This window comes from Equus quagga, chromosome 4, assembly GCF_021613505.1.
Source record: "Equus quagga isolate Etosha38 chromosome 4, UCLA_HA_Equagga_1.0, whole genome shotgun sequence".
Classification (NCBI taxonomy): domain Eukaryota; kingdom Metazoa; phylum Chordata; class Mammalia; order Perissodactyla; family Equidae; genus Equus; species Equus quagga.
Window position 1 is genome coordinate 14344995 of NC_060270.1, and position 25345 is coordinate 14370339.

At 37.9% G+C, this 25345-nt stretch overlaps 1 protein-coding gene across 20 annotated transcripts in view; it reads left to right on the forward strand.

The window, feature by feature from the left end:
- Nucleotides 1-25345, forward strand: part of PHLDB2 (pleckstrin homology like domain family B member 2) — a 223587-nt gene that overhangs the window by 175906 nt on the left and 22336 nt on the right. For 8 of the 20 annotated variants that reach the window (XM_046658183.1, XM_046658175.1, XM_046658179.1 and 5 more), the window contains 8 exons: nt 3331-3486; nt 4434-4544; nt 7209-7298; nt 10540-10683; nt 11305-11490; nt 13292-13432; nt 14639-14738; nt 24437-24451. In XM_046658183.1, the coding sequence (XP_046514139.1) occupies nt 3331-3486; nt 4434-4544; nt 7209-7298; nt 10540-10683; nt 11305-11490; nt 13292-13432; nt 14639-14738; nt 24437-24451 (943 nt within the window). The remainder of the gene's footprint in view (nt 1-3330; nt 3487-4433; nt 4545-7208; nt 7299-10539; nt 10684-11304; nt 11491-13291; nt 13433-14638; nt 14739-24436; nt 24452-25345) is intronic. The other 12 variants (XM_046658176.1, XM_046658180.1, XM_046658182.1 and 9 more) reach the window with 9 other exon arrangements.

Sequence of the window (25345 nt, forward strand, 5' to 3'; positions counted from 1 at the left end):
TCATAGTAGGAACTTCCTGTTTTATCACAACTCATTTCCCATCAGACTTCAAACACTTCGGAATACCGTTTCATTACAAATCTTCTCCAAGGCATTAAACTAAGTTTAATAAAGTTGATTTTATTACGACTGACTTCATTAGGTGGCAAGTCATACAAAATAGAGAATAAATGACTAGGAAGAAAATAATCTTCTTAAACTGTATGTTGTCTCAAATACGTAAGCTGAAATTATAGGGTGAGTTTGTAAATACAGCACTATGGATTTGTGACCGGGCTTCTTACTTCTAAATCATTGCTTTAGAGTCAGAATTCAGTTTTCATCTGATGTTGATTTCATGGCCTGTGGTTCTATGTAGTGGATGTGGGCTCACCAATCAAATTGTTCCCTGGGATACAAGGAGTATGGAAAAGAAAGCAGAAGTTAAATAAGTCTTTCATTTACCAGGGTAGATTCCAGCATGAAATGGAGGAGACACCTGGCTGGGACAGTTTTCTTCTGCTTTTGATATTTACTCGGCTGAATGGTTGATCTCAGTCTCTTTGATTTTTTTTAAATCCTATTTAGTGATATCCACAATTTAGGAGACCTTTTTTTCTCACTGGCTCTACAATCAGTTGATCCTTTAATCTTGGATAAGTCATTCAACCTCTGTGGGCCTCAATATCCTCATATATAAAATGGGGAGATTGTACTAGATGATTTCCATTGTCTTTTTCCGAATTCCAAAAGTATGCAATTGAAGTGTTTGGCTACAGTGCCTAAGACAGAGAAATGTTAACAAACCCTGAGGCCCATTTGAATTTGCTTTCAGAGTTGGCCTTGAGCTGTCATGAGATTATTACTGTCATCTCTCCTGGCCATACCACATCTATTCTCTTCTTTCTGTCCCTCTGCTAGGCAAAGAAAACATAAAGATCTGCACATAAACTTCTGCCATATCCATTCTCAAAAAGTTATTGGAAAGAAAAAATGAATTGCGTTCAATTTTCTTTAGTGCAGCTGGTTTATTTCCTTTCACACCTGGCCTTGGAGCTTGCCTGCCAGGAGTGATTTGTAATATTCTTTTAGTGAGTGAAGTTTAGTTAAAATTTTCATTCAACTAGTCATACACTTGACTTTGAGCTTCCTGTATATGTTATTCTCTGCTCAATTAAAGTACTTCTGCCCCCAAATTCCGTCCCCTGAATTCTTATTCTTATCTAAAATCTTTTGAAAGTTTTTTTCCCCTTTCAAGCTGTTTTTCTTTCACAATGCAAGTTTGTATACACACATTTTAATGGTTTAGATAACGTGATCAGGTGATTACCCCAGCAGAATCAGAGTGCTGAGGTTAGCTTTAATTTTCAACTTTCCTACCTAGTGTGCTATTATTTTCATGCAGTGGTTTCAATATTTACTACAAATAAATTAGTGACTCTGTGACCTTCATGCCATTAAAATAACACCTCTTGCATATTAACCAGATGTAGAGTAAGAGGTTGGCTAGCATAGAGTATGTCTTGTGAGCCATATCGCACTTCGAAGATTCTTTATAAACTAAAAAAAATAATTATTAAAATTTTTATCTCAATAACCTTTAGCCACAAACCACGCTTAATTGAAAAACCTTAAAAACTTGAATATGGACACCTGTATGAGTAAATCTATCAGCTGATATTTTGTTTCAAGACATAACACTTGAGTTCTCTCTTAATTCCTTCAGTAATGACTAGCTTTGGTCCAACTTCATTAATTCCTTTAGAAGTTATAGGCATGAAATGTCTGATAAACTTGATATGTCAGCCAATAACTTGAAACCAAGCTCACTTTCTGTTTGGCCAGTTAAAATGTAAAGAAGAGTTAAGAAATGTTGAGTATGTTTTTCAAATTGTTTTTCCTGCTCTTAAACTTTGAGAATCCAACTGTCTGCGTTGACATAATAATCTTGTTGCTATAGTGGTGGTTGTAATTACATAGTAGCTAATAGTCCTTCTCTGAATTCCATTTGATTACAAGGCTGCTTTATCACTTACATAAAAACCAGGGGAGGAGATGGTAGGTTTAGATGCTGATATAGATCTAACTTATCATATATTTATTTATCCAACTCTTTTTGATGTTTTAATTGAAAAAAAAAGTTCCGACTCTTTTTACCTGTGTGGAATTGCGAGCCATAGAGCCTGGCTCCCGCTTCTTTCTGACCAAAGATTATTTATAAATTGTATTTTAAAAAAATCTTCCATATACCACATTTATAGTTCTGTCAAAGGCTCCAAAAATAAGGAGGGATTTTTTTCTAAAAAGTATATTGGAGAATAATTGACACAACACGCACCACTCTCTGCACAGACACTGATTCATTCCTGTCTTCAGACATCTCATGGGTTGGGGAATGCGTATTCTACACCTGATTCTTAGGATATCTGATCTTTCTTAAATGTCCTGAAGATTATTCCTAGAGTAGCCGTGCTTAACCTTTTTGTCACTCTTTGTTCCTGATGAGCACTGTGGTTCCACTCTTTCCAGTAAAAAGGTTTGTAAACAATTTTAAGGGATTCAGAGAAGTTCAGTTTAAGAACTCCAGTCTTCAAATGCTTTTGATGACTTCTCCCTTAAATATAATTATTTGAGCATGCATGACTATATATATTATATAGGTCTTATTATATTATAAATATATATATACTGCATGCATGCACAAAAAATATGTATTTATTTAAAATAATATACGTATACTACTCTACCTGTATGTATATTAGAGAACATGTATTGAGAAATTGTAAAAAAAAAAAAAAAGGAAAAACTGAAGAACATCTACCAGTGGATTGTGTCGTGTGCCATTTGGGGACCCGTATCCTTCTCAGAGACCTCTGGCCAACTCTTGAATCGTTTCTTTTTGCAGTCAACAACTTTGGAATCCTGACTTTAATCTCTATACTAAAGTCTCATTTCATTTGAAAATTTGTGGAAGATAGGAATTTTATCAAGAAACTATATTACACCTTTAGTCTGCAGATAATGTTTAGGTTATTTACTGAATTCTCTTTATACTTCATGATCCGTTTTAAAGCCTACTAGATTTTAGCAAGAATTCCCACATCCACAGAGCAGTCCAAAGCCGATAGTGAAATAAATGCTGCCCCACCCACCCCAGTCCCTTTTAGTTCCATTCTAATGGTCCCTGCTCTGGGGTTTAACTCCAAAAGAAGGGACTGTCATGTTTCTAACCCTGATCCATGTTGTAACTGAAAAGACGTTTTGGACTGTTTGCTTTTAATATTTTTTTCTTCACATTGAGAAGGCTGCAGCCATTCTGGTGTGTCTCGTTTTCCTTCTTTTTCTCCGAAGGATGCCGACCTGTTGGACGTAGAGAGCAAACACTTTGAAGACCTGGAATTCCAGCAGCTAGAGCATGAGAGCCGTCTAGATGAGGAAAAGGAGAACCTGACCCAGCAGCTCCTGCGTGAAGTGGCTGAATATCAACGGAACATTGTTACCAGAAAGGTGCTTTTGCCAGATGTCGTTCAATGTAAAAAATCAAAATATACTCCTCGTTATGTGACAATAAGCATTAATATAGCTATAACGTTTGCCTTTCTATTTGCCTATCTTTATATCTGAATAATTTTATGTGTTTAATCATATATCACATTTGACAGAGTATCAAGCCTGCTCTCTATGTGCCAAATGGTGCTCCAAACCAGATAAAGTGCGACATGTGGGAGTCATTGTTACTTGATGCTGTAGATGCATTTATGAATAATATTCAATTATTCTTTCATGTAAAAGCCAAGGCAGAGAAAACAAGAAATTTATGTATGTGTTTTAAATTACTTCCTTTTGCAATCATAGTAACTAGATTTAGAATAATTCTATGAACAAAGTCTTCTTTGGAATTTTCTCTGTTTCTACTGCTCAGGAGTTCTCAAAGCTGGCTGGTAGCTTGTTACCGTTGCAAGTCGCCCTGTGGAATGCCATGCAGATTGCTCACTCCACCCAACCCCCAGCACCCAGAGGTCCAGAATTCAGTTTGTGTTCCAGAATTTAAAATCAGACCCCAGTGCTCTGTACTAACACAATAAAATTGAGGGAAGGGAAGACAAAGAAGGTGACTTCTTAAGCTCTCAGTTTAAATAAGAAATTCCATTGTTTTTTCCCATGAGGCGTCTCCCAAGATGATGTCAAAAATTCCTTTATAGTCTAAAGACTTCCTGTTGATTCCTGGGTTCTTCACATAGATTTTAAATCACTTGAACTGTATTGGCCTTAGGTACCAGCCTTGGCAGGTCAAAGAAACTGCCTCATAGCCTCTGGGTGGTAATCACTGGCCACCATCAATGAAAATGGGGTCCCTGCTGGTCCACTTGCAAACACCTCCTGTTTCCAGGGCAGACTGGCAAAGCTTTGAGTGTCTAATGTGCGTCTTTCTATGATCATCTTTTTTCCTCTAGGAAAAAATTTCTGCATTGAAAAAGCAAGCCAGTCACATTGTCCAGCAGGCTCAGAGAGAACAAGACCATTTTGTGAAAGAAAAGAATAATTTAATAATGATGCTGCAAAAAGTAAGTATTTTCTTTTCAGCGCTGGTCGCAATAAAACACAGGTTCCAACTTGGGGAAAGTTGTTTCCTTCAAAGCAAGTGCATTTTAATAATGAAGAGTGAATTATAATTTAAGGAAGCCTTTTTTATACACATTTTTATTTAATCCTCCACATTAGTAAGCTCATACTGTGAAAGATTAACTATAATTCAGAAAATAACCAAGGATGTTTTCTTCATGCTTTGTCCACGGCGTGAAAATACAAACTATGGAAAATCTGTATGTTTGCTGATTTTATTCTTTGAAAGAAAATCATAGTTTTCACCAAATACATAAAATATATTCTGCTCTTTTTGCTGCTGTCAAACATTTTGGCTCGGCTGCTCCTGTGTTTTGAACTCCAATTATTTGCACGTGATTCTTCCTGGTAAATGCCACATTGGATTTAGTTTAGCTTAATTGGCTAGGTAGACTCCCCGAGTGGGTGGCAAGATCATCTTTACCAAAGGAACTATGTCTGCATCTGCCCAGCACCTAAAGTGGCTACTTGTAAAGGGTTTCCTTTGCCCAACCTGCAGCCTAATTTTCTGACATAGTCCCTGGTCTAATTTCAGGGATAAGACAGCAGAAATTAAAGTTGCTGTGTCTAGTTCAGGACTGAGCCTTGCGTGCAGGCCACTACCTAGGAATGTGACACTTGGGATCTTGAAAATATGAGATAGACCCAGAATGGAGTATAGGAGAAAAATCAAATCCAGAATGATGGATTAAAGGATGAGGCTGTTCCATAGTCCCACCTAGAAGAAATGTAGCTGGAGTATTCCCCTCTTAGCTACCTAGCTAATTTTAGGGTGAGAAGAAAGAGGAAATTGGTCCTTCATGTAGAATTATAAGTTCACTCGAGGTGCCTCTGTAACCCGCACAGATCCCTGTCAGCTCCCCTCCTCCTGCTTCTTCAGCCCCTAGAAATCTCTGAATGGAGTTGTCTTTTCCATCCTTATTCTCTGCTCCAGAGATGAACTCTGATGCCATTAGCCTCCCCACCACCCTTTGCACACAATATTCAAAGACACAGTTTAAATTAGATAGTGTAATATGTAGTAGTTAAGTAGTTTCTGAAATTTTAGCACAAAAAATCTCTTAGTAATAGATTTTTAAAAATGGGTAAGCACGATCATAGAAATACTATTTACTCATTAAACATATGCAAAATACAATTCTATTGTAAAAATTGTGGCACATAAGAATTAAGAGTTTTATTTTCCCAAATTGATCTGTAGAGGTATCTCAATCCCAGTAAAAATCCCAACAGACTTTTTGTAGAAGTTGACAAGTTGATGCTAAAATTTATAGTCAACTTCATTATTCATAGAGTTCATATTTGTGAATTTGCCTGCTCACCAAAATTTATTAGTAACCCCCAAATCAGTACTTACCATGCAGTCCTTGATGGACATGCACAGAGCTGTGAAAATTCTGAGTCACTCAATGTGCACCCTTGCAGCTGAAGTTGAACAAGGCAGTGCTCTGCCTTCTTGTTTCAGTTCTCGTACTGTAAACAAGTGTCCTTTTTGTGGGCTATGTAGTGCCATATTTTCACACTTTTGTACTTTTTGCTGGTGATTTTGCTGTTTAAAATGGCTCCCAAGCCATAGTGTTATAAAGTACCATCTAGTGTTCCTAAGGGCAGGAAGGCTGTGATGTACATTATGGAGAAAATACATGTGTTGGATAAGCTTCATTCACGCATGAGTTATAGTGCTGTTGCCTGTGAGTTCAGTGTTAATGGATCAACAATAATATTAAATAAAATGTCTTTAAATAGAAACACACGTAAAATGAAGTTATGTATTGATCAGTTGACGAAAATATTGTGACCAAAAGCCCACAGGAACCCAACCCTGTATTTCCCCTAGGAACAGTGGTTCAGTATTCCTGAATTCATTGTTCATAGCAATGTTACAGAACATAACTACTGCAAATAATGAGAATCGACTGTATGTGAAAATGCAAAGGGCATAGAATAGCCAAGAGAACTTTGAACAAGAAGAATAAAATTGGAGGATTTATGCTATATGATTTCAAGGTTTACTATAAAGCTAAAGTATTTAAGATGGTGTGGTGCCAGCATACAAATAGACATAGAGATTAATGGAACCAAATAGAGAGTCCTGAAATAGACCCACACATCTACTGTCCATTGATTTTTGATAAATGCTCCAAGACAATCTAGTAGGGAAAGGAAAGTCTTTCCAACAAATGGTGCTGGATCAACTGGGTAAAAATGGACAAAAACAAACCTCCACACCATCCATTCTCACACCATACATATAAATGAATTTAAGCCAGACTACAGACCTAAGCATAAAAATTAAAATGACAAAGTTTCTAGAAGAAAATATGAGTGCAAGTGCACCTTCATGGCCTTTGGGGTAAACAAAGGTTTCTTAAAGAGGAAATGACAAAAGACTTGTATCCAGAATATATTAAAAACTCCTACAACTCAGTAATAATAGATATACACCCAATAAATAAATTTGTAAAAAATAGGCAAAAGACTTCAATACAAATACTTCACAAAAGAAGATATATGAAGAATCAATGTCACATGAAAAAATACTCAACATCATTAGTCGTTAGGGAAATCGAAGTTGACTAAGCTTAATAGATTTTGTGTTCCTTCAGGAAAAGGAAAATCTTTGTAATTTGGAAAAGAAATACTCCAGCCTCTCTGGGGGGAAAGGGTTTCCTGTCAACCCCAATACTCTAAAAGAGGTAAGCTATGATTTTATGTGTCCACTCATATCGCCTTAGAAATCAAGAGATGTCCTTCCGTTTTATGTGCGTAGCTGAATAGGAAAAACAGTTACAAAGGACATACGAAAGCACTCAATGCTTTGATGGTGTTTCTGCCTTCATTATTTATGCTTTGAGGATTTCAGGGATTATGTTTGTGTCTAATGCAGATATACTGTGTGTGTGTGTGTGGTGTGTGTACTTTGCATTGAACAACATTGTGTGTTAACTTGGAGTTTCAGAAAATTTAGGATCCAGACCAAGGTTAGTCTTAAATTCCCTTCTTTCCGTTCTACAGTTTCCTTTCTCAGTTCTTCCTCTTTCTTACTTTACTTCTCTTTCTCCTAAATCTTATAGAACGTGAAAATGCCCTCGAATATTGGAGAAGATAGTCTGGTTTCTTTCTTTCCTCTCTCTTTTTTCCCCTAATCTTGTTTCTGCTATTTTTCTCCTTAAATTGGAAAATCCTGTCTACACTAAGCTATACACATTCTTCATCGCAAACATCCATCTTTCCCCCGTCCCCAGCACCACTCTTTCTCAAATATCCTGTTATAGGGCTACACTGCTACAATGCTAGAATATTTTCACTCTAGTTTGGAAAATTGTAACCATGACTGAGAAAGAAAATAGTTTTCTTTGTATTTATTTTTTTCAAAAAGCTAAAGAAAAAGGTTGCTTCTGCATAAAAATTTGCATAATAACAAAAAACCCTTTATTTATAAATTGTTTTTTAAAAGATAGCAGAGTTAGGAATTCCTCCATGGAAAGTATTTTCTGTGTGTGTAGGTATGTGAAATAAGTTCTCTTCACATAATAAGTGTGACTAATATGTACCTTAGAAGCATTTTGTGAAATATTTCTGCAAAAGCTTTATTAGATCATTCAGTTTCATCGTCTCTGCTATTCAGACCAGGGAACCGGCAGATTCAGTGAACAAAGGGTAGTTGTGAATAGAGTACAGTGGACCAAGATAAGGTCAGCAAGGTGGATGGACATGGGGCAGGTCTTGTGGATCATGTTAAAGAAATATGGTTTATTTTATGTGGATGGGAAACCATTGAGTGGTTTTAAGCAGAGAGGTGACGTTATCTGTTGTCCATTTGTTAAAGATTACTCTGGGCTGCTCCTTGGATCCTGGATTATAAGGAGTGGGCGGTGATTGCAATAGCGTAGGCTGGAAATGCGGGTGGCTTGGAGTCGAGCAATGGCAGAGAGATGGAGAGAATTAGCTCATGAGGATATATTTTGGAGCGGAGTTGACAGTTCTTGCTGATAGATTGGATGTGGGGATGAAATAAATTAAGGGAGATGTCAGGAACGATGCCATTATTCTAGTTTGAATAACGAGGTGGATGGTGACTACCTTTTACTGCGATGGGGAGGGCTGGGGAAAGAAAAGGCTTACGAAGGAACATCTACAGTTTGCCTCTGGACAGTGCGTGAAGGGCTTGTGGCATCCAAATGCATTAGATAGGCTCTAAGGTCTCTTTACCTCCTAGGAGAAGAGTAAAATCTTACTTTTTCTATTAATGAGTTCTTTTTGTCTGGGGACTTCTGGGTATCAGAAGCTCATTTGGCTTTTTGACTCGTGTGTGTGTCTGCAACTCTCGTCTTTGTTGAGTAGCTATGTGTTCTCTTTCATGTACCAAGCAGAATTGGGTCACAACATGTTTTGATTTTCTTTCTTTTTGTCTTTCTTCCTGTCTTTCTCTCTTTCTCTTTTCTTTTAAAGAGTGATGAATTAAATCGACCTCTTTTAAACAAGTCCCACTTTGGACAAACAGTATACATTTTTGAAGCAGTTAAGTTATATGGTCTATGACTCATATAAGGAATCAAACCTTGGTTTTGAAACATTCTATCAACTGAGCAAAAGAATAACTCAAAGCTGTTACTCTCCAATCTCATTTACTAGCAGAGGTAAAATGAAATTTGACAACCCAGTTGTCTACTTCCTTTCTTCAATTTAATCTTAGAAAAGTTTATGTTGTATCTGTTGGTCCTTTCTGAAGTGCAAGGCTATATTCAGCAGCATTTTGATGCCTCCAATTTATAAACAGTCAACTCTAGCTTTCTCCACTTCGTCATAATTATAAATTCTCAGTAAAAACCTTGCTTTCGAGTCTGGAAGTTTTTCTTCATCAGCATAACCATATCTTGCCTTTCCTGGAGCCAAGTTTTGAAAAGATTGATGGGCTGGTAGAAGAACCCAAGTGTTGAGTTTCATTCAGTTTTACTTTTAAAAGAGAGATACTATTTTACACCCTTTATTCTCTTTTTCGTACTGTTTTATTGGTGTGGTAAAAATCATGATTGGTCTGTGAAATTACTTTCCATGAAAATTTACAAGTGCCTTTTTCCCAAATAAAAATTCAGGAGTTTTGATTCTCATAGATTTTGTTTTGTGGATATTTGCTCTAAGCTGAAGCCAGAACTGAATTACTGAACTTACAAGTAACTGGAAATTTTCTGTCCTGGGGGTAGAGTCGGGGGTTGGGGAAGCTGCACTGAACTGAAACACTCTTGAGTCGCAGCTCCCCCTTTGGGGTGAGTGAGTGTGTGTGTGTGTGCGTGCGTGCGTGGGCGAGTGTGTGCACATATTTGTTTTGCTAGAGAAGGCTCAAGAGGGGACAGTGTCCTTTTTATTCTCATTTGGTTGAGATGCCTGAAATCTAGATTCTGTTACAAATACGTTACTCTTTTATAAATGCCTCAGTGAAAAACCAGAAGCTCTCAACCCACTTATACTTGCACTCTAAGTTGTCAGGAAACAGAAGAAGAAGGGAAAATATAAAAATAAAGATTTGTGGAAAAGGTTCTTGAATTAGGGAGCAGGTGATTGCCTTGTCAATTTTATATCTCAGATTTTTGCGCGTGTGATTATTTTAAATGTTGTGTAGTGACAACCTGATTCAATCAACAGAATGAATGCTGATACCTCTGGATATTTTGAATTTGAAGTATTGGGTTATTTATGATATAGTCATCTTGATTTCACCAGAAAAATTATTTTTAATATTTGGAATATCATTTTTCAAGATTAAGCACTGTAAATCCATTTTAATTGCTGATTATTCCTTTAATGAAACATTTGATAATGTCACAGATATCTGGCCGTGCCGCTCTAAGCTAACTTCATTGTACTGGGAGCATTAATACTCTCGCATGCCTCAGCTTTTGCTTTCTTTGTGTTTAACTTCTGAATTCCTCCTTTTAGGGATATATCAGTGTAAATGAAATTAATGAGCCATGTGGCAATTCCACGAATCTATCCCCTTCCACTCAGTTCCCTGCTGATGCTGATGCTGTTGCCACTGGGCCTCCCACAGCTGTGCTGGTGAGCCAGCCACAAAATAAAGAGGTGTGTTGGCATGACATTTCATTCATTCACTGCTTTCCTCGTGTCAAAAATTAACCCATGGTTAACTGAAAATGAGGGTATGTGTGACAAATATATGTCTGGTTGACCAGAAGGCCAGAGTGATGCTGAGTTTGAAAAACATACCAATTTGGGGATACTGCTCTATCAATTATGATAATAGAAATCATGAAATATATGGTACAGAGTAGAGTGCTAGGAGAAGTAAGTTCAAACAGCAATAAACTCTACATCTTAACGCTCTAACCCAATCTAGTTTTCTTAGAAACCAAAAAGCCTTTCTAAAATTATTGCTTTGAATCACATTTCCAGTTTGATTTCACTAGTTTGTTTTGGAGTATGGATTTTTTTTTTTTAACATTATGCCTTTTTAAAACACCTGGGGAGGGATAAATAGCAGTAACTTGAAGTACCTTCTAGTGATCCAAGTTGTTAGCAGTGTGCATTTTAATAAGAGGCTAAACTGAAAGATACTACCCATGATTTATGGCTTCTTGATCAAAATATAAGAAAATGGAAGAATCAGATTATTGATTTCATTTCTTTGTCTTATTCTTTCATTTCATATGGACACGTGTATACTTTTTTCTTTCTCCTATAAAGCAAAGGCCACCTGTCTGTTCTGCATCTGCGTTTCCTTCCACTCTTTCTCCTCATCCTGTCACTCAACCTCCATCAGCCCCTTGGCCCGAAGTCGTGGCTCCATCTGTCCATCCTTTCCCTTTAAATGACACGCCCCCTCCTCTACCAGCCAAGAAGCACAGAAGACAGCTGCAGCAAGAGCAGCAGGTACTTAGGAACTGGTGTCCAGAGTTTGGGGATTTTACCTTGACAGCAAAGTTATTTAAGTGGAATCTTTTCTTCAGCTTTTCCAAAGGTGTTTTTAAAAAAGACAAAGACAGGGTGCATACTCCTTTGCTATTTTTGTTGTTTCGGATTTTTTAAAGGACATTTACTGTGTTCTAAGGGTGTTGGGCTTGTTAGAAAGTTTGACACCTTGATTGTCCTTTCCTGGCTTTGGATATGTTGGAGCTAGTTTCACATCCTCGTGCTTCAGTTCCCATTCAATCAAAATATTGCAACTTACCTCAGACATTTTTCAAAGTAATAATAATTATTTCCATAAAATCCACAGTGTAAAAAGTTGCTGGGTCAACACAAAATCTTTTTCTGACACATTATTGAAACCATCATAATAGACATCATTCCCTTGCTATATGTCAAAATTTGCTAAACATTTTCTAAGGAACAATCTTATTTCTTCCTTGTGACAATCTCGTGAAGAGTTAACTCTATGTTGACGTTCCGGGAACTGAGACTCGGCTCGGGGTAGATAATTAGCTTGTCCAAGGTCACACCACAAGTAGTGCATTTGGTCCGTAGAACAATTTTTATTGACCAGATTTTTAAATAAATAATTTATTATTCTAAATGTTGCCCTCCTTTTAGTGCATTCTGTCCATATTCATTCTTGGGTATTCAAAAAAATCTGTTTCGAGACTCCTTTCAACTATAATCAGATCCCCGTATGAATTTGGCCCCAGAAAATGCTAAGGAGTCGTAGTCACTAGATCCCCAAATTGGACAAGCTCTGGTTTGCAAGGCCTGGACCTTACATTTCTTCAAGGCGCCTTCACTATCTATTACCTTTGTTAAAGAACTATATCTCCTCCTACTTTTAGATTAACAGATATTAGCTTGTATAAATAGATAATTATGAAGTTAAAATGCAGGTATTTTTCATGATTGGTATGTTTGAAGGTTGATGATAAATTTGGTAACTCAGATTTGCATTAATTTTTATATATTTCAAAAGCCTGAGCTTAGTATAAAAATGATCAAACCTAAAGAAGCTTTAATTAGGAAATTACTATTGAAGACATTTTTGGGGAGGGGGGTCAAGAAAAATTTGGATAAATTTCAAATTGGCAAAAATTTTGCCTTAGGAATCTGCAAAAGAAATGATATAGTCAACAGGAGGATTTATAAATGTGAAGGATTAGTATAGGGGCTTTTTGGCCAAGAGCTTCTTTAAATAAAAGAGTAACCCAGAAGGATGCCTTATATGGACACGTATGTGGATTTGGACTGTGTTTACATGGTTAAAATATTATTCCAAATTTAAAACAACTTCCCTCTTTTCTCGTTCTTTCTCTTCATCTTCTTCCTTCTTCCTTTTCTTGTTCTCCTCACACTGGGATCTGTGCCATCACACAGAACTGTCCAGACAGACAAGGGGAGAAACCGCTTACTTGTTTTGTCCACTGGCTGTTCCACCATCCATGTGGCGACCATCATAATAGTTTGTATGTTGTCCTGAGGCCCCAGTGCAGCAGGCACTAACTATGAAAGTGAAAGGTGGATTTTTTTTTTTAAGTTTCTAGGTTCAGTTTTAAATTTTTCCAGGTTCTATGTATCATACCAAATACTAGCCCAAGTCTGTTAGTGAACACCAGTATAAGTTGAATATTTTTTTAAATTCCGTGTTAAAATTCCAAAACTTCTTTGTAAATGCATACTTCTTAATTTCTTCAGTAACCTGTTTCAATTAGTCAAGTTTTGCTATTCTGCTTTACATTTGCATTTAAAGCACTTTAGAAGTCTGGAAGAAAGGAAAAAACAGCACAAAGAAGGCCTCTATCTGAGTGACACTTTGCCTCGAAAGAAAACCACACCCTCCATATCCCCACATTTCAGCAGTGCTACTATGGGGAGAAGCACCGCCCCAAAGGTAGGACATGGGGACAACCAGGGGCTTCATGTTCAGGGAGCCTCCTTGTCCTTAGGTTGACCGACGTGCAAAGGTCTTTAAAGAAAACGCTAAATAATAAACCATTAAATTTGCTTCTTGGGCAGACGTTGTAACTAAATTGCATTTTCTATCCTATTTGGAGGACATTTAGAATTGTATGCTCTGAGACCAAAGAACCTGGTCCAGTGTACTTTCTACCACCACACGCAAGTGGTGGGTGGCATTCACTTATGTGACACACTCCGGTGGCTGCATCCCCGATCTGGAAATTGGAAGATATAAGCTCTGGATTCCAGGAATAATAGCAACAAATGTTTATTGAGTCATTTCTATGAGCCTGACACTGGGTTAAGCTCTTTATGTCAATTGTCTCTTTTTAAAATCCAGTAACACACATCAGTAGAGGTACTAGTTATTATCCCCAGTGTACATATCGATAAACTGAGGTGTAAAGAGGCTAAGTGACTAGCTCAAGTGCCCTCAGCTGGTCAGCAGTGAAGCTGGAATATGAACCCATGTGGTCTGACACCTGAGTCCTCACTCCTGTTCTGCTGACATGCCTGAGGGGTCACTGCAGGAAGAGGGGGAGAGGGAAGTGAGAAGGAGGTTCTGAGTGGGACAGACTTTTGGGCCCTTCCCTTGCCCCTAATCAGAATAACTTTGTTTTAATCTATTTATAAACTGGCGTTCCAAGTATATTTTACACTAAGGATTTTGCTATTTTAAAAGAGTGCTAAAACCCCTGGGGAGTTAATAGGTTTCTCCAGTTTCAGCCTACTGGATAACTAGGGGTGGATGGAACTGGTGCCCTTGTAACAAGCGTAGCTCTTCTCTGTCCCTGTGCATGATGTGCATGCGTTCTCGTCCCTGCGTCTGCCCTCTGCTCCTTGTGCATGAAGAACTTTGAGTTGTTCTCTGAGGTGCTTTTGGACACTTTGCCCAATCTGTCTTCAATTTTGGAGTTGCTGCCACTGGAGGAATTGCTGTGAAGTTGAGACTGCCTTGGAGCTCTTTGGGAGGGACAGTGACTGGCCTTTACCATTTAGCATCAATAAACAGGATGCAAAGACCTACCTTCCCTGCCCTCCGTGCTTAGATAGGAGCTATGGAAACAGGGATGTGGCTGTGTCCTGAAGGACCACTGGGCCTGCCGTTTGCCTGAGTGTTTCTTCCTGATTCTCACAGGCTCATCTGCCCCTGGGACAGAGCAACAGCTGTGGCAGCGTGCTCCCCCACTCGCTGGCAACCATGACCAAAGACTCAGAATCTCGGAGGATGCTCAGAGGTATGGACCTTTGAAATCAAATGTCATGTCTTCTGTTAAGCTTTGGAATTCCTAGGGGTAAGAAGGTCAGAACAGGGTTGGGGATGCTTAGACGGTTAGAGGATCAACCAAAGTTGTCAACTTTACTCTTAATGTGCCCTCTTTGGGGAGGGAAATCTATCTCCTCATTCTTGTACTAGTGTAACTTTTCCTATATGCACAGATGGCTGGTGCACTTCAAACATACCCATTGTACTTTATAAATTCAACAGATCTCTCAAACCAGAAAGGCACCTAGAAAATTACTAACTTTCCCATTTGATTGGTAGAAAGAAAAGAGAGACCACTGAGATCCAGAGAGATTACCAGGGCACTTAACTAAGTCACTCACCTAGTTTGTGGCTGAGCCGTTCTTGAACTGTGTGCCAAAGACTCCTGGAGCTGACGCGGTAAATGAAGCACCAGTGGCCAGGACAGAATTCCCGCAGGCCTTTTAATGTGGTTTGAGCCTTTATTCTGTGTGGTTTTTAGGTTGCAGGTAAACTTTGACTCTCAGCATATTTCAACTTTTGTGAAAATATGTTGCATTTATAATGGAGTTCTTTTATCTTTTTTTATTGAGGTAACATTGGTTTATAACATTATATAAGTTTCAGGTGTACATCATTATATTTGATTTCTGTTAGATTACAGCATGTTCACCACCTGAAGACTAATTACCATCCATCACCATACACATGTGCCCTATTACCCCTTTCACCCTCCTCCCGTCCATCTTCCCCTCTGGTAACCACCAGTCTATTCTCTATGTCCAAGTGTTGTTGTTGTTGTTTTTCTCTTCCACTTATGAGTGAAATCATATGGTATTTGAGTTTCTCCATCTGACTTCTTTCACTTAGCATAATACCCTGAAAGTCCATCTTTGTCATTGCAAATGGCAAGATTTCATCTTTTTTATGCCTGAGTAGTATTCCCTTGTGTATATATACCATATCTTCTTTATCCATTCATTGCTTGGTGGGCACTTGGTTGTTTCCAAGTCTTGGCTGTTGTGAATAATGCTGCAATGAACATAGAGGTGCAAGTATCTTTTTGACTTAGTGTTTTCATGTTCTTTGGATAAATACCCAGCAGTGGAATAGCTGGACCATATGGTAGTTCTATTCTTTACTTTTTGAGAAATCTCCATACTGTTTTACATGGTGTCTGCACCAGTTTACATTCCCACCAGCAGTGTATGAGGGTTCCCTTTTATCCACATCCTCTCCAACACTTATTTCTTGTCTTTTTAATAATAGCCATTCTGTTGGGTGTGAAGTGATATCTTATTGTAGTTTTGATTTGTATTTCCCTAATAATTAGTGGTGTTGAACATCTTTCCGTGTGCCTGTTGGCCATCTATATATCTTCTTTAGAAAAATGTCTGTTCAGATCTTCTGCCCATTTTTTAATTGGATTGTTTGGATTTTTGTTATTGAGATGTATGACTTCTTTATATATTTGGATATTAACCCCTTATCGGATATATGATTTGCAAATGTCTTTTCCCAGTTGTTAGGTTGCTTTTTCATTTTGTTGATGGTTTTCTTTACTGTACAGAAGCTTTTTAGTTTGATGTAGTCCCATTTGTTTATTTTTTCTGTTGTTTCCCTTGCCTGAGGAAATATGATATTTGAAAAGATACTGCTAAGACTGATGTCCAAGAGCATGCTCCCTATGTTTTCTTCTAGGAGTTTTATGGTTTCAGGTCTTACATTCAAGTCTTTAATCCATTTTGAGTTAATTTTTTTGAATGGTGTAAGATAATGGTCCAGTTTCTTTGTTTTGCATGTGGCTGTCCAGTTTCCTCAACACCATTTACTGAAAAGACTTTCCTTTCTTCGTTGTATGTTCTTGGCTCCCTTGTTGAAAATTAGCTGTCCATAGATGTGTGGGTTTATTTCTGGGCTCTCAATTCTGTTCCATTGAGCTGTTTGTCTGTTTTGGTGTCAGTACCATGCTGTTTTGATTACTATAGCTTTGTAGTATATTTTTAAATCAGGGAGTCTGACACCTCCAGCTTTGTTCTTTTTTCTCGGGATTCCTTTGGCTATGCAGCATTTTTTGTTGTTCTGTGTAAATTTTAGGACTCAGTGTTCTATTTCTGTGAAAAATGTCATTGGAACTTTGATAGGGATTGCACTGAATTTGTAGATTGCTTTAGGAAGTATGGACATTTTATTTTTTATTTTTATTTTTATTTTATTTTATGTTTTTGAGGAAGGTTAGGCCTGAGCTAACATCTGCTGCCAATCCTCCTCTTTTTGCTGAGGAAGACTGGCCCTGAGTTAACATCCATGCCCATCTTCCTCTACTTTATATGTGGGACACCTGCCACAGCATGGCTTGTCAAGCAGTGCCATGTCCACACCCGGGATCTGAACTGGTGAACCCTGGGCTGCTGAAGCGGAACGTGCGAACTTAACCACTGCGCCACCGGGCCAGCCCCTGGACATTTTAAATGTGTTAATTCTTCCGATCCATGAGCATGGGATATCTTTCCATTTCTTTGTGTCTTCGATTTCTCTCATCAATGTCTTATAATTTTTAGAGTACAGCTCTTTCATTTCTTTGGTTAAATTTATTCCTAGGTGTTTTATTCTTTCTGTTGCAATTATAAATGGAGTTGTATTCTTAATTTCTATTCTGCTACTTCATTGTTAGTGTATAGAAACACAACTGATTTTTGTATGTTGATTTTGTATCCTACAACTTTACTGTATTTGTTTATTATTTCTAAATTTTTTTGTGGATTCTTTAGGGTTTTCTGTATATAAAATCATGCCATCTGCAAATAGTGACAGTTTCACTTCTTCCCTTCTAATTTGGATCCCTTTTATTTCTTTTTCTTCCCTGACTATTCCGGCCAGGATTTCCAATACTGTGTTAAATAAGAGTGATGTAAGTGGGCATCCTTGTCTGGTTCCTGTTCTTAGAGGGATAACTTTCAGATTTTCACCATTGAGTACGATGTTAGCTGTGGGTTTGTCATATATGGCCTTTATTATGTTGATGTACTTTCCTTCCATACCCATTTTATGCAGAGTTTTTATCATCAATGGGTGTTGTATTTTGTCTAGTGCTTTTTCTGTATCTGTTGAGAGGATCATGTGATTTGTCTTCTTCATTTTGTTAATGTGGTGTATCACGTTGATTGATTTGCAGATGTTGAACCATCCTTGCATCCTTGGAATAAATCCCACTTGACCATGGTGTATGATCCTTTTGATGTATTGTTTTCTATTTGCTGGTATTTTGTTGAGGATTTTTGCCTCTGTGTTCATCAGTGATATTGGCCTGTAATTTTCTTTTTTTGTGTTGTCCTTCTCTGGTTTTGGTATCAGGGTAATGTTGGCTTCATAGGATGGGTTAGGAAGTACCCCTTCTCTTCAAATTTTTGGAATAATTTGAGAAGGATAGGTATTAAGTCTTCTTTGAATGTTTGATAGAATTCAGCAGGGAAGCTGTCTGGTCCTGGACTTTTGTTTTTTGGTAACTGCTTTGATCTCCTTACTAGTGATTGATCTATTCAGATTCTCTATTTCCTCTTGATTCAGTTTTGAAGGTTGTATGATTCTAAGAATTTATACATTTCTCTAGATTATCCAATTTGTTGGCCTATAGCTTTCTGTGGTATTCTCTTATAGTCCTTTGTATTCCTGTGGTGTTCATTTTAATTTCTCCTCTTTCATTTCTGATTTTATGTATTCGAGCCTTCTCTTTTTCTCAGTGAGTCTAGCTAAAAGTTTGTCAATTTTGTTTCTTTCCAAAGAACCAGCTCTTAGTTTCATTGATTTTTTTTCTATTTTTCTTTAGTCTCTATTTATTTCTGCATTGATTTTTATTATTTCCTTCTGTCTACTGATTTGGGGCTTTGTTTGTTCTCTTTTTCCAGTTCCTTTAGGTGTATTATAAGATTATTTATTTGAGAATTTTCTTGTTTCTTCAGGTAAGCCTGTATTACTATAAACTTCCCTCTTAGTACCACTTTTGCTGTATCCCATAAATTTTTGGTATGTCCTATTTTCATTTTCATTTGTCTCCAGGTATTTTTTGATTTCTGCTTTGATTTCTTCATTGACCCAATAGTTGTTGAGTAGCATTTTGTTTAATCTCCACATATTTGTGGCTTTTCCAGTTTTCTTCTTGTAGTTGATTTCTAGTTTTACAACAAGATGCTTGGTATTGTTTCAGTCTTCTTAAAGATGCTTGGTATTGTTTCAGTCTTCTTAAATTTATTGAGACTTGTTTTGTGGGCTAATATGTGATCTATCCTGGAACATATTTCTTGTGCATTTGAAAAAGAATGTGTATTCTGCAGTTTTGGGCTGGTATGTTTTGTATATCTACTAAGTCCATCTGGTCTAATGTGTCACTTAAGGCCAATGTTTCCTTATTGATCTTCTGTTTGGATGATGTATCCATTGATGTAAGTGGAGTGTTAAAATCCCTACTATTATAGGGGTACTGGCAATTTCTCTTTTTATGTCTGTTAATCATTGCTTCGTGTATTTAGGTGCTCCTATGTTGGGTGCATAGATATTTACAAGTGATATGTCCTCTTGTTGGATTGTTCCCTTTATCATTATGTAGTGTATTTCTTTGTCTCTTGTTACAGTTTTTGTTTTAAAATCTATTTTGTCTGGAATAAGTATTGTTACCCAAGCTTTCTTTTCATTTCCATTTGCATGGAGTATCTTTTTGCATCCCTTTAGTTTCAATTTATGAGTATCTTTAGGTCTGAAATCTCTCTTGTATGCAGCATATATATGGGTCTTATTTTTTTATCCATTCAGCCACCCTGTGTCTTTTGATTGGAGCATTTAACCTATTGACATTTAAAGTAACCATTGATAAGTATGTACTTATTGTACTATTGCTTTTGTTACTTTTTTCTGGATATTTTTGTAGTTCTTCTCTGTTCCTTTCTTTTTCTCTTGCTCTCTTCCCTTGTGATTTGATGGCTTTTTTTATATTATATTTGGGTTCCTTTCTCTTAATTTTTTGTGTATTTATTATAGGGTTTTGGTTTGTGATTATCCTGAGGTTCATATGTAATAACCTATGTAAATGGAAATCTATATTAAGTTGATGGTCTCTTAAGTTTGAGCTCTTACTAAAAGCCCTACACTTGTTACTTCCCGCTACATGTTATGTTTTTTATATCATATTTTACCTCTTTTATTTTTGTGTATCCTTTAACCTCCTGTTATTGATATAGATAATTTTAGTACTTTTGTCTTTTGACCTTCATACTAGCTTTATAGGTGGTTGATCTGCTACCTTTACTGTATATTTGCCTTTACCAGTGATATTTTTTCTTTAATAATTTTCTTATTCCCATTTATGGTCTTTTCCTTTCCACTTATACAAGTTCCTTTAACATCTCTTGTAAGGCTGGTTTATTGATGATAAACTCCTTTACTTTTTGCTTGTCTGGAAGACTCTTTCTCTCTCCTTCCATTCTGAATAACAACCTTGCAAGGTAGAGTAGTCTTGGCTGCAGGTTTTTTCCTATCAGCACTTTGAATATATTGTGCCACTCCCTTCTAGCCTGAAAGGTTTCTGCTGAGAAGTCAGCTGATAGCTTTATGAGGTTTCCTTTGTATGTAACTTATTGGTTTTTTCTTGCAGCTTTTAGGATTCTCTCTTTATCTTTAATTCTTGACATTTTAATTACAATGTGTCTTGGTGGGGCCTCTTTGGGTTTATCTTGTTTGGTGCTCTCTGTGCTTCCTGTACCTGGATGTCTGTTTCCTTCCTCAGGTTAGGGAAGTTTTCAGCTGTTATTTCTCCAAATGGATTCTCTGCCCCTTTGTCTCTCTCTTCTCTTTCTAGGACACCTATAATAGAGATGTTAGTGTGCTCGATGTTGTCCCAGAGGTCCCTTAGACTGTCCTCATTCTTCTTAATTCTCTTTTCTATTTTCTGTCCTACTTAGGTGGTTTCCTCTACTCTTTCTTCCAGCTCTCTGATCCGTTTTTTTGTGTCATCTACTCTGCTGGTGATTCCTTCTAGTGAATTTTACATTTCCTTTATTGTATTCTTCAGTTCTGATTGGTTCTTTTTTATATTTTCCAATTCTTTGTTGGAGTTCTCACAGTGTTCATCTTTTCTTCTCCCAAGATCAATGAGCATCCTTGTGACTATTAGTTTGTACTCTTTGTCAGGTAGTTTATTTATCTCTGTTTCATTTAGTTCTTTTTCTGAGGGTTCGTTCTGTTCCCTTATTTAGAACATATTCCCTTGTCTCCTTATTTTGCCTACTGCTCTGTGCTTTTATCTATCTTAGATAGATCACCTATGTCTTCTGGTCTTGGAAGTGTGGCCTTATGTAAGAGATGCATTATGGAGCACAGCAATGTGATCCCCTCTTGTCACCCACCCCAGATGTCCCAGGAGTGTCCCCTGTCTGGGCTATGTGTACCTTTCTTTTGTGGCAGGGTTGCTCTTGCTGCACGTGCACAGCTAGGCTAGGCTGGCCCCCGGGCCAGCTAACTGTAAGACTCAGCTGTGTCTGGCTGTCTGCAGTCACTTTATTGAACAGAACATACCCTGACATGGCTGGCTGTGAAGTCTAATAGCACACAACTACTGCTATTTTGCTATTAAGCAAGTCAGACCCCCAGTCTGACTGTTTACTAGGCTCAGGGCCTCACAAGTGTTGCAGGCCACCAGTGTGGCTCCCTACAGCCAACTGCTGTTGTCAGCTCTCTCAGGAGTGCACATGGGTGGGGCCAGGCCCAGGTGCAGCAGTGCACAATCGTTTCAGGTGTTGGAAGTCAGAGCAGATCCCTTCTGTGGCTGTTTCAGATGGCCAACAGCACAAGTCTGCTGTAGCCAACACACCCCACTGCCTGAGGGCCCACAAGCCCTGCCAACACAGGCCTTTGTGCACACCAACCCCCACTGAGGTGGACCCACTCTCCCTGCCCACATAGGTCCACAAGTTGGCTGTGGGCTTGCTGGTAGGTGGAGCCAGCCCCTGGGGCGGGTCTGCCCCAGCTGCACTGGATTAGCTAGGGTGCTCTAGGGGTGGGACAAATCCCTCTTTGCACTAACAAGCTAGAGGAAGGAATCGAATGGCGGCTGCTAGTGTGTGTGTCAGCACAACTGAACTAGGTCACAATAATGGCTGCCACCAGTGTCTCAGTCCCTGGGCGTGTGGGCCCAGCTGCCTCCTGTCTCTCCAAGACGTGCTCTGAGCTTAGTAAGTGAGACTCTTTTACCAATGGACGATGCACTTTTCTATCTGGTGTGTTTGTGTTGGTATCTTGAAGGGTGAATATCTGTGTGGGCCCTTTAAGAGGAGGTTTTTCTTTCTCTAAAGTTCGGTAGTTTTTCTGAGGGTATTCCTTGTTGGATTTCAAAACCAGCAAAGCCAGGAAGTATGGGATCTCACCTCGGTTGTGCTGTATCCAAGGGCTGGGATGCCCACCGTGGAGCTCAGATGCCCTGCTCCTCTGGAAAAAGCTCCATACTGTTGAGATTGCTCCCAGCCATGAAGCGCCATGGCTAGGATGTGGAATGTGGTTTTTTCCTCAGCAGGGCTGTATTTCCGCCTCTTCCACTTGTGTCAGTGTTGTTCCTTGTTGTGGGGGTTCTTTCTATCCAGTTTCCAGATCTCTCTCAGAGGAAATTATTCCACAGGGAGTTGCAGATTTATTGTGTCTGTGGGAGGAGAGAGTTCAGAGTCCTCCCATGCCACCATCATCCAAACTCTATAATGGACTTCTTAAAAAGTCTTTGGTAGGGCTAGAAGAAGTTACTATAATGCAGTTCCAGAGGTGAGCTTCTCATTGAGAGGCTCAGATTTATTGTGCTAACATGATAATTCAGGTCAACAACTTATATTAGCCCTAAATTTTGAGCAGTCATGGTGCTAGATATCAAGAATGCAAACGAATGAGATGATCTTTGCCCTTGAAATGTTTATAGTCCAGTGAGGAAGAAAGACACGTAGCAAATGACTTCAATAAGATGTGGTAAATGCAGTGACGGAGGTATGTCCGGGATGTAAATGGGGATGCTGATGGAATGGTGGATATTTGGCTTCTCAATGCATTAAGGCATTAGTGGGATTGAAACCCACCTCTCCAAGTAGACTGGGGTTTAATTCTGACTGCTCAGCCTCTCTACTAATGGATAATCACTGGTTTCCCATCAGAAAAAAAAGAAAAACATATATATATATATATATATATATATGTATGTATATATAATGTGTATATTTGTGTGTATAAGTGATAGACATATATATATCACTTGAATGAAGTTTTCAAATCATTACTAGAAGTGATTTAAGAGTTAGGAAATATGTCACTTATACCTCAATTAAAAAAAAGAAGAGTTCATAGAGGCTGTAGTATACATAGGAGACGTTTATAATGTATGAGGGGTTTACAGTGTTAATGTTTGAATCGAATACACTTGATTGAATTTCCCCTTTATTTTCTTTACCATAATTTCAGTAAGATAAAAAATATCTCTTATGATTTATAAATAACACTCATAAATAAGTCTTTATATTTTGGCTCTCATTTACCACTGTTCGCTTGTGGATCAAAGTCTATTTTCTGTTGAAGCATTTTTCTGTGATATATAAATGTATTTTTCCCATTGACTGAAGATATCAAAGGTCAAATTGGCCACACCAGCACACTTTATGTTGAAAGTATTTTCTTAAAATAGAGAGTAAGAAAAAACTAGAGCTTTATGTTAAACAGATAGATTTGTAAAAATCAAGAGCTATTAATGTTATTGTGTAAGAGGATTTTTGGGAGAATATGATGAAACTGAAGAGATGTTTGATGTCTATTTTTTTAATTTCTGTTTTCCCCTCAAATAATGGGAATCCCCATGCTAGATTCATAGAGGAAAACTGAGCAAATTCCCTTAGGTCACCTTAGGAACGTACCCTCAGCAAAATCTATTGTCTTTGACCTATCTTTTGTGCTCTTCTTCGGTGGTAGGTCTCTTGTACACCCAAGAAGACTGTCGCTCTAAAGAGGTGTTCCTTTTAAAGAGTTTCATGTGGTGCTGATGAGACAGCTTCTGAGGAAATAGAGAACCATCATGTGTGTGTTGATCCACATAGATCTGATGTGTGTGTTGTGAGGCCAGCCTGCCACCTTTGGCTCCTTGACCCAGGGGAGGAGGGACTGGGGACACAACAGATCATAAAATTGGCAGGACTTTCTACTAAGCTTGTACAGGTGGCCTACAAAAAGACCAGGAAGGATGAATCGTAATTTCATTTAGAATTGTTTCACTAGCTCTTGTTGGCTTCATTAAAATAGCAAATAGCAATAAACTTACATGGTTTTGAAAAAAATTAGACCTTCCACATTTTCATTAACTCAAATTTAATAGATCTTATCAATTCTTTTGACTTACACAATTAACTTAAATGAACTCTTTTTTTGCTGCTTATTCATAATGGACACCTCAAGGACAATGGTGTAAGTATAAGCCTTCCTTCAATCAGCACTGTCTTAATGGAACTGACAACGTGGATTGTGCAAACAAAGCTCTTTGAGAGCAGAGTTTAAAGCAAAGAGCCCAGGAGCTCAACTCTTAAAGTTGTAATGGTTATTGGCTTTTGTACAACCTGTGAACTATTCCTCTGTAAGCTTTAGAATGAATGAAATCTTTGTCCTTTTGTCTTCTCTTAAATGCAGGGAAGTCCAAGAAAGGTATGACAGCCTTCTTGTGTGGTGTTTTTGTTTTTCTGCAAATAGTGAAAGGTCATTGTCAAGTCATCTATAAGAAACGATCAGATTTAAAACTGTACAATGGTGGATTTTCAGTCTAATGATTAGTCCTTTTACACAATAGAGAGAAATTGTTGTACATTTGCTAGAAATGCAATGCTGGGTGCAGCTGCTGTTCATTCACAGGCAGCTGCATGACCCTCTTTGTTTTGGCTTTTTATTACAAGGTCAGACCATGCAGGAAATATGAGTGCTTTGGAACCATTGTTTTGTAAGACTGGGGATCTAGATAAAGAAAAGAGTGGGCATTGTGATGTATATAGGCTAAGGGTAAAATATGATGTTTCTCCTTTATAAAGGCCAGGTATAAAATAAGGCAGGGGAGGATGGAAGGATTTGGGAGGCTCCTACTTATTTATTCCATTTGAGCCTATTTTATAAGACATTCTTCGTGGAGAGTAAAGAACAGTTTAAATGACTGGCTTGAATAAATAAGACACTTATTACTGTGGCTAGATGGTAGAGATGTAAGGTGTTAGCCGAATGGCTTGTTATAAAGTTTGATGAATGGTGCTTCAAATAATTGAATGGCATTTTACAAACCTTAGCTCTTAAAAACTATTTGTTACTGTCTGCTTGGAAAAAAGAGGTTTTTTAAGCTATAATCTTGCTTTTATTCTCCCTGTATTCTAACTGCATATAATTATTCAACTGTATGCATGTTTCATAGGCTTATTATTTTTTAACTTCTTGAGTTCTTCTCTGTAAACTCAGATTGAATCTAAAAGTATGAACATCTGACCTTGTTAACCTGGTATTGTTACTCACACCATCAATGATTGCATGTTGCAAGTGCTGTATGTTTTTCCTGTCCCC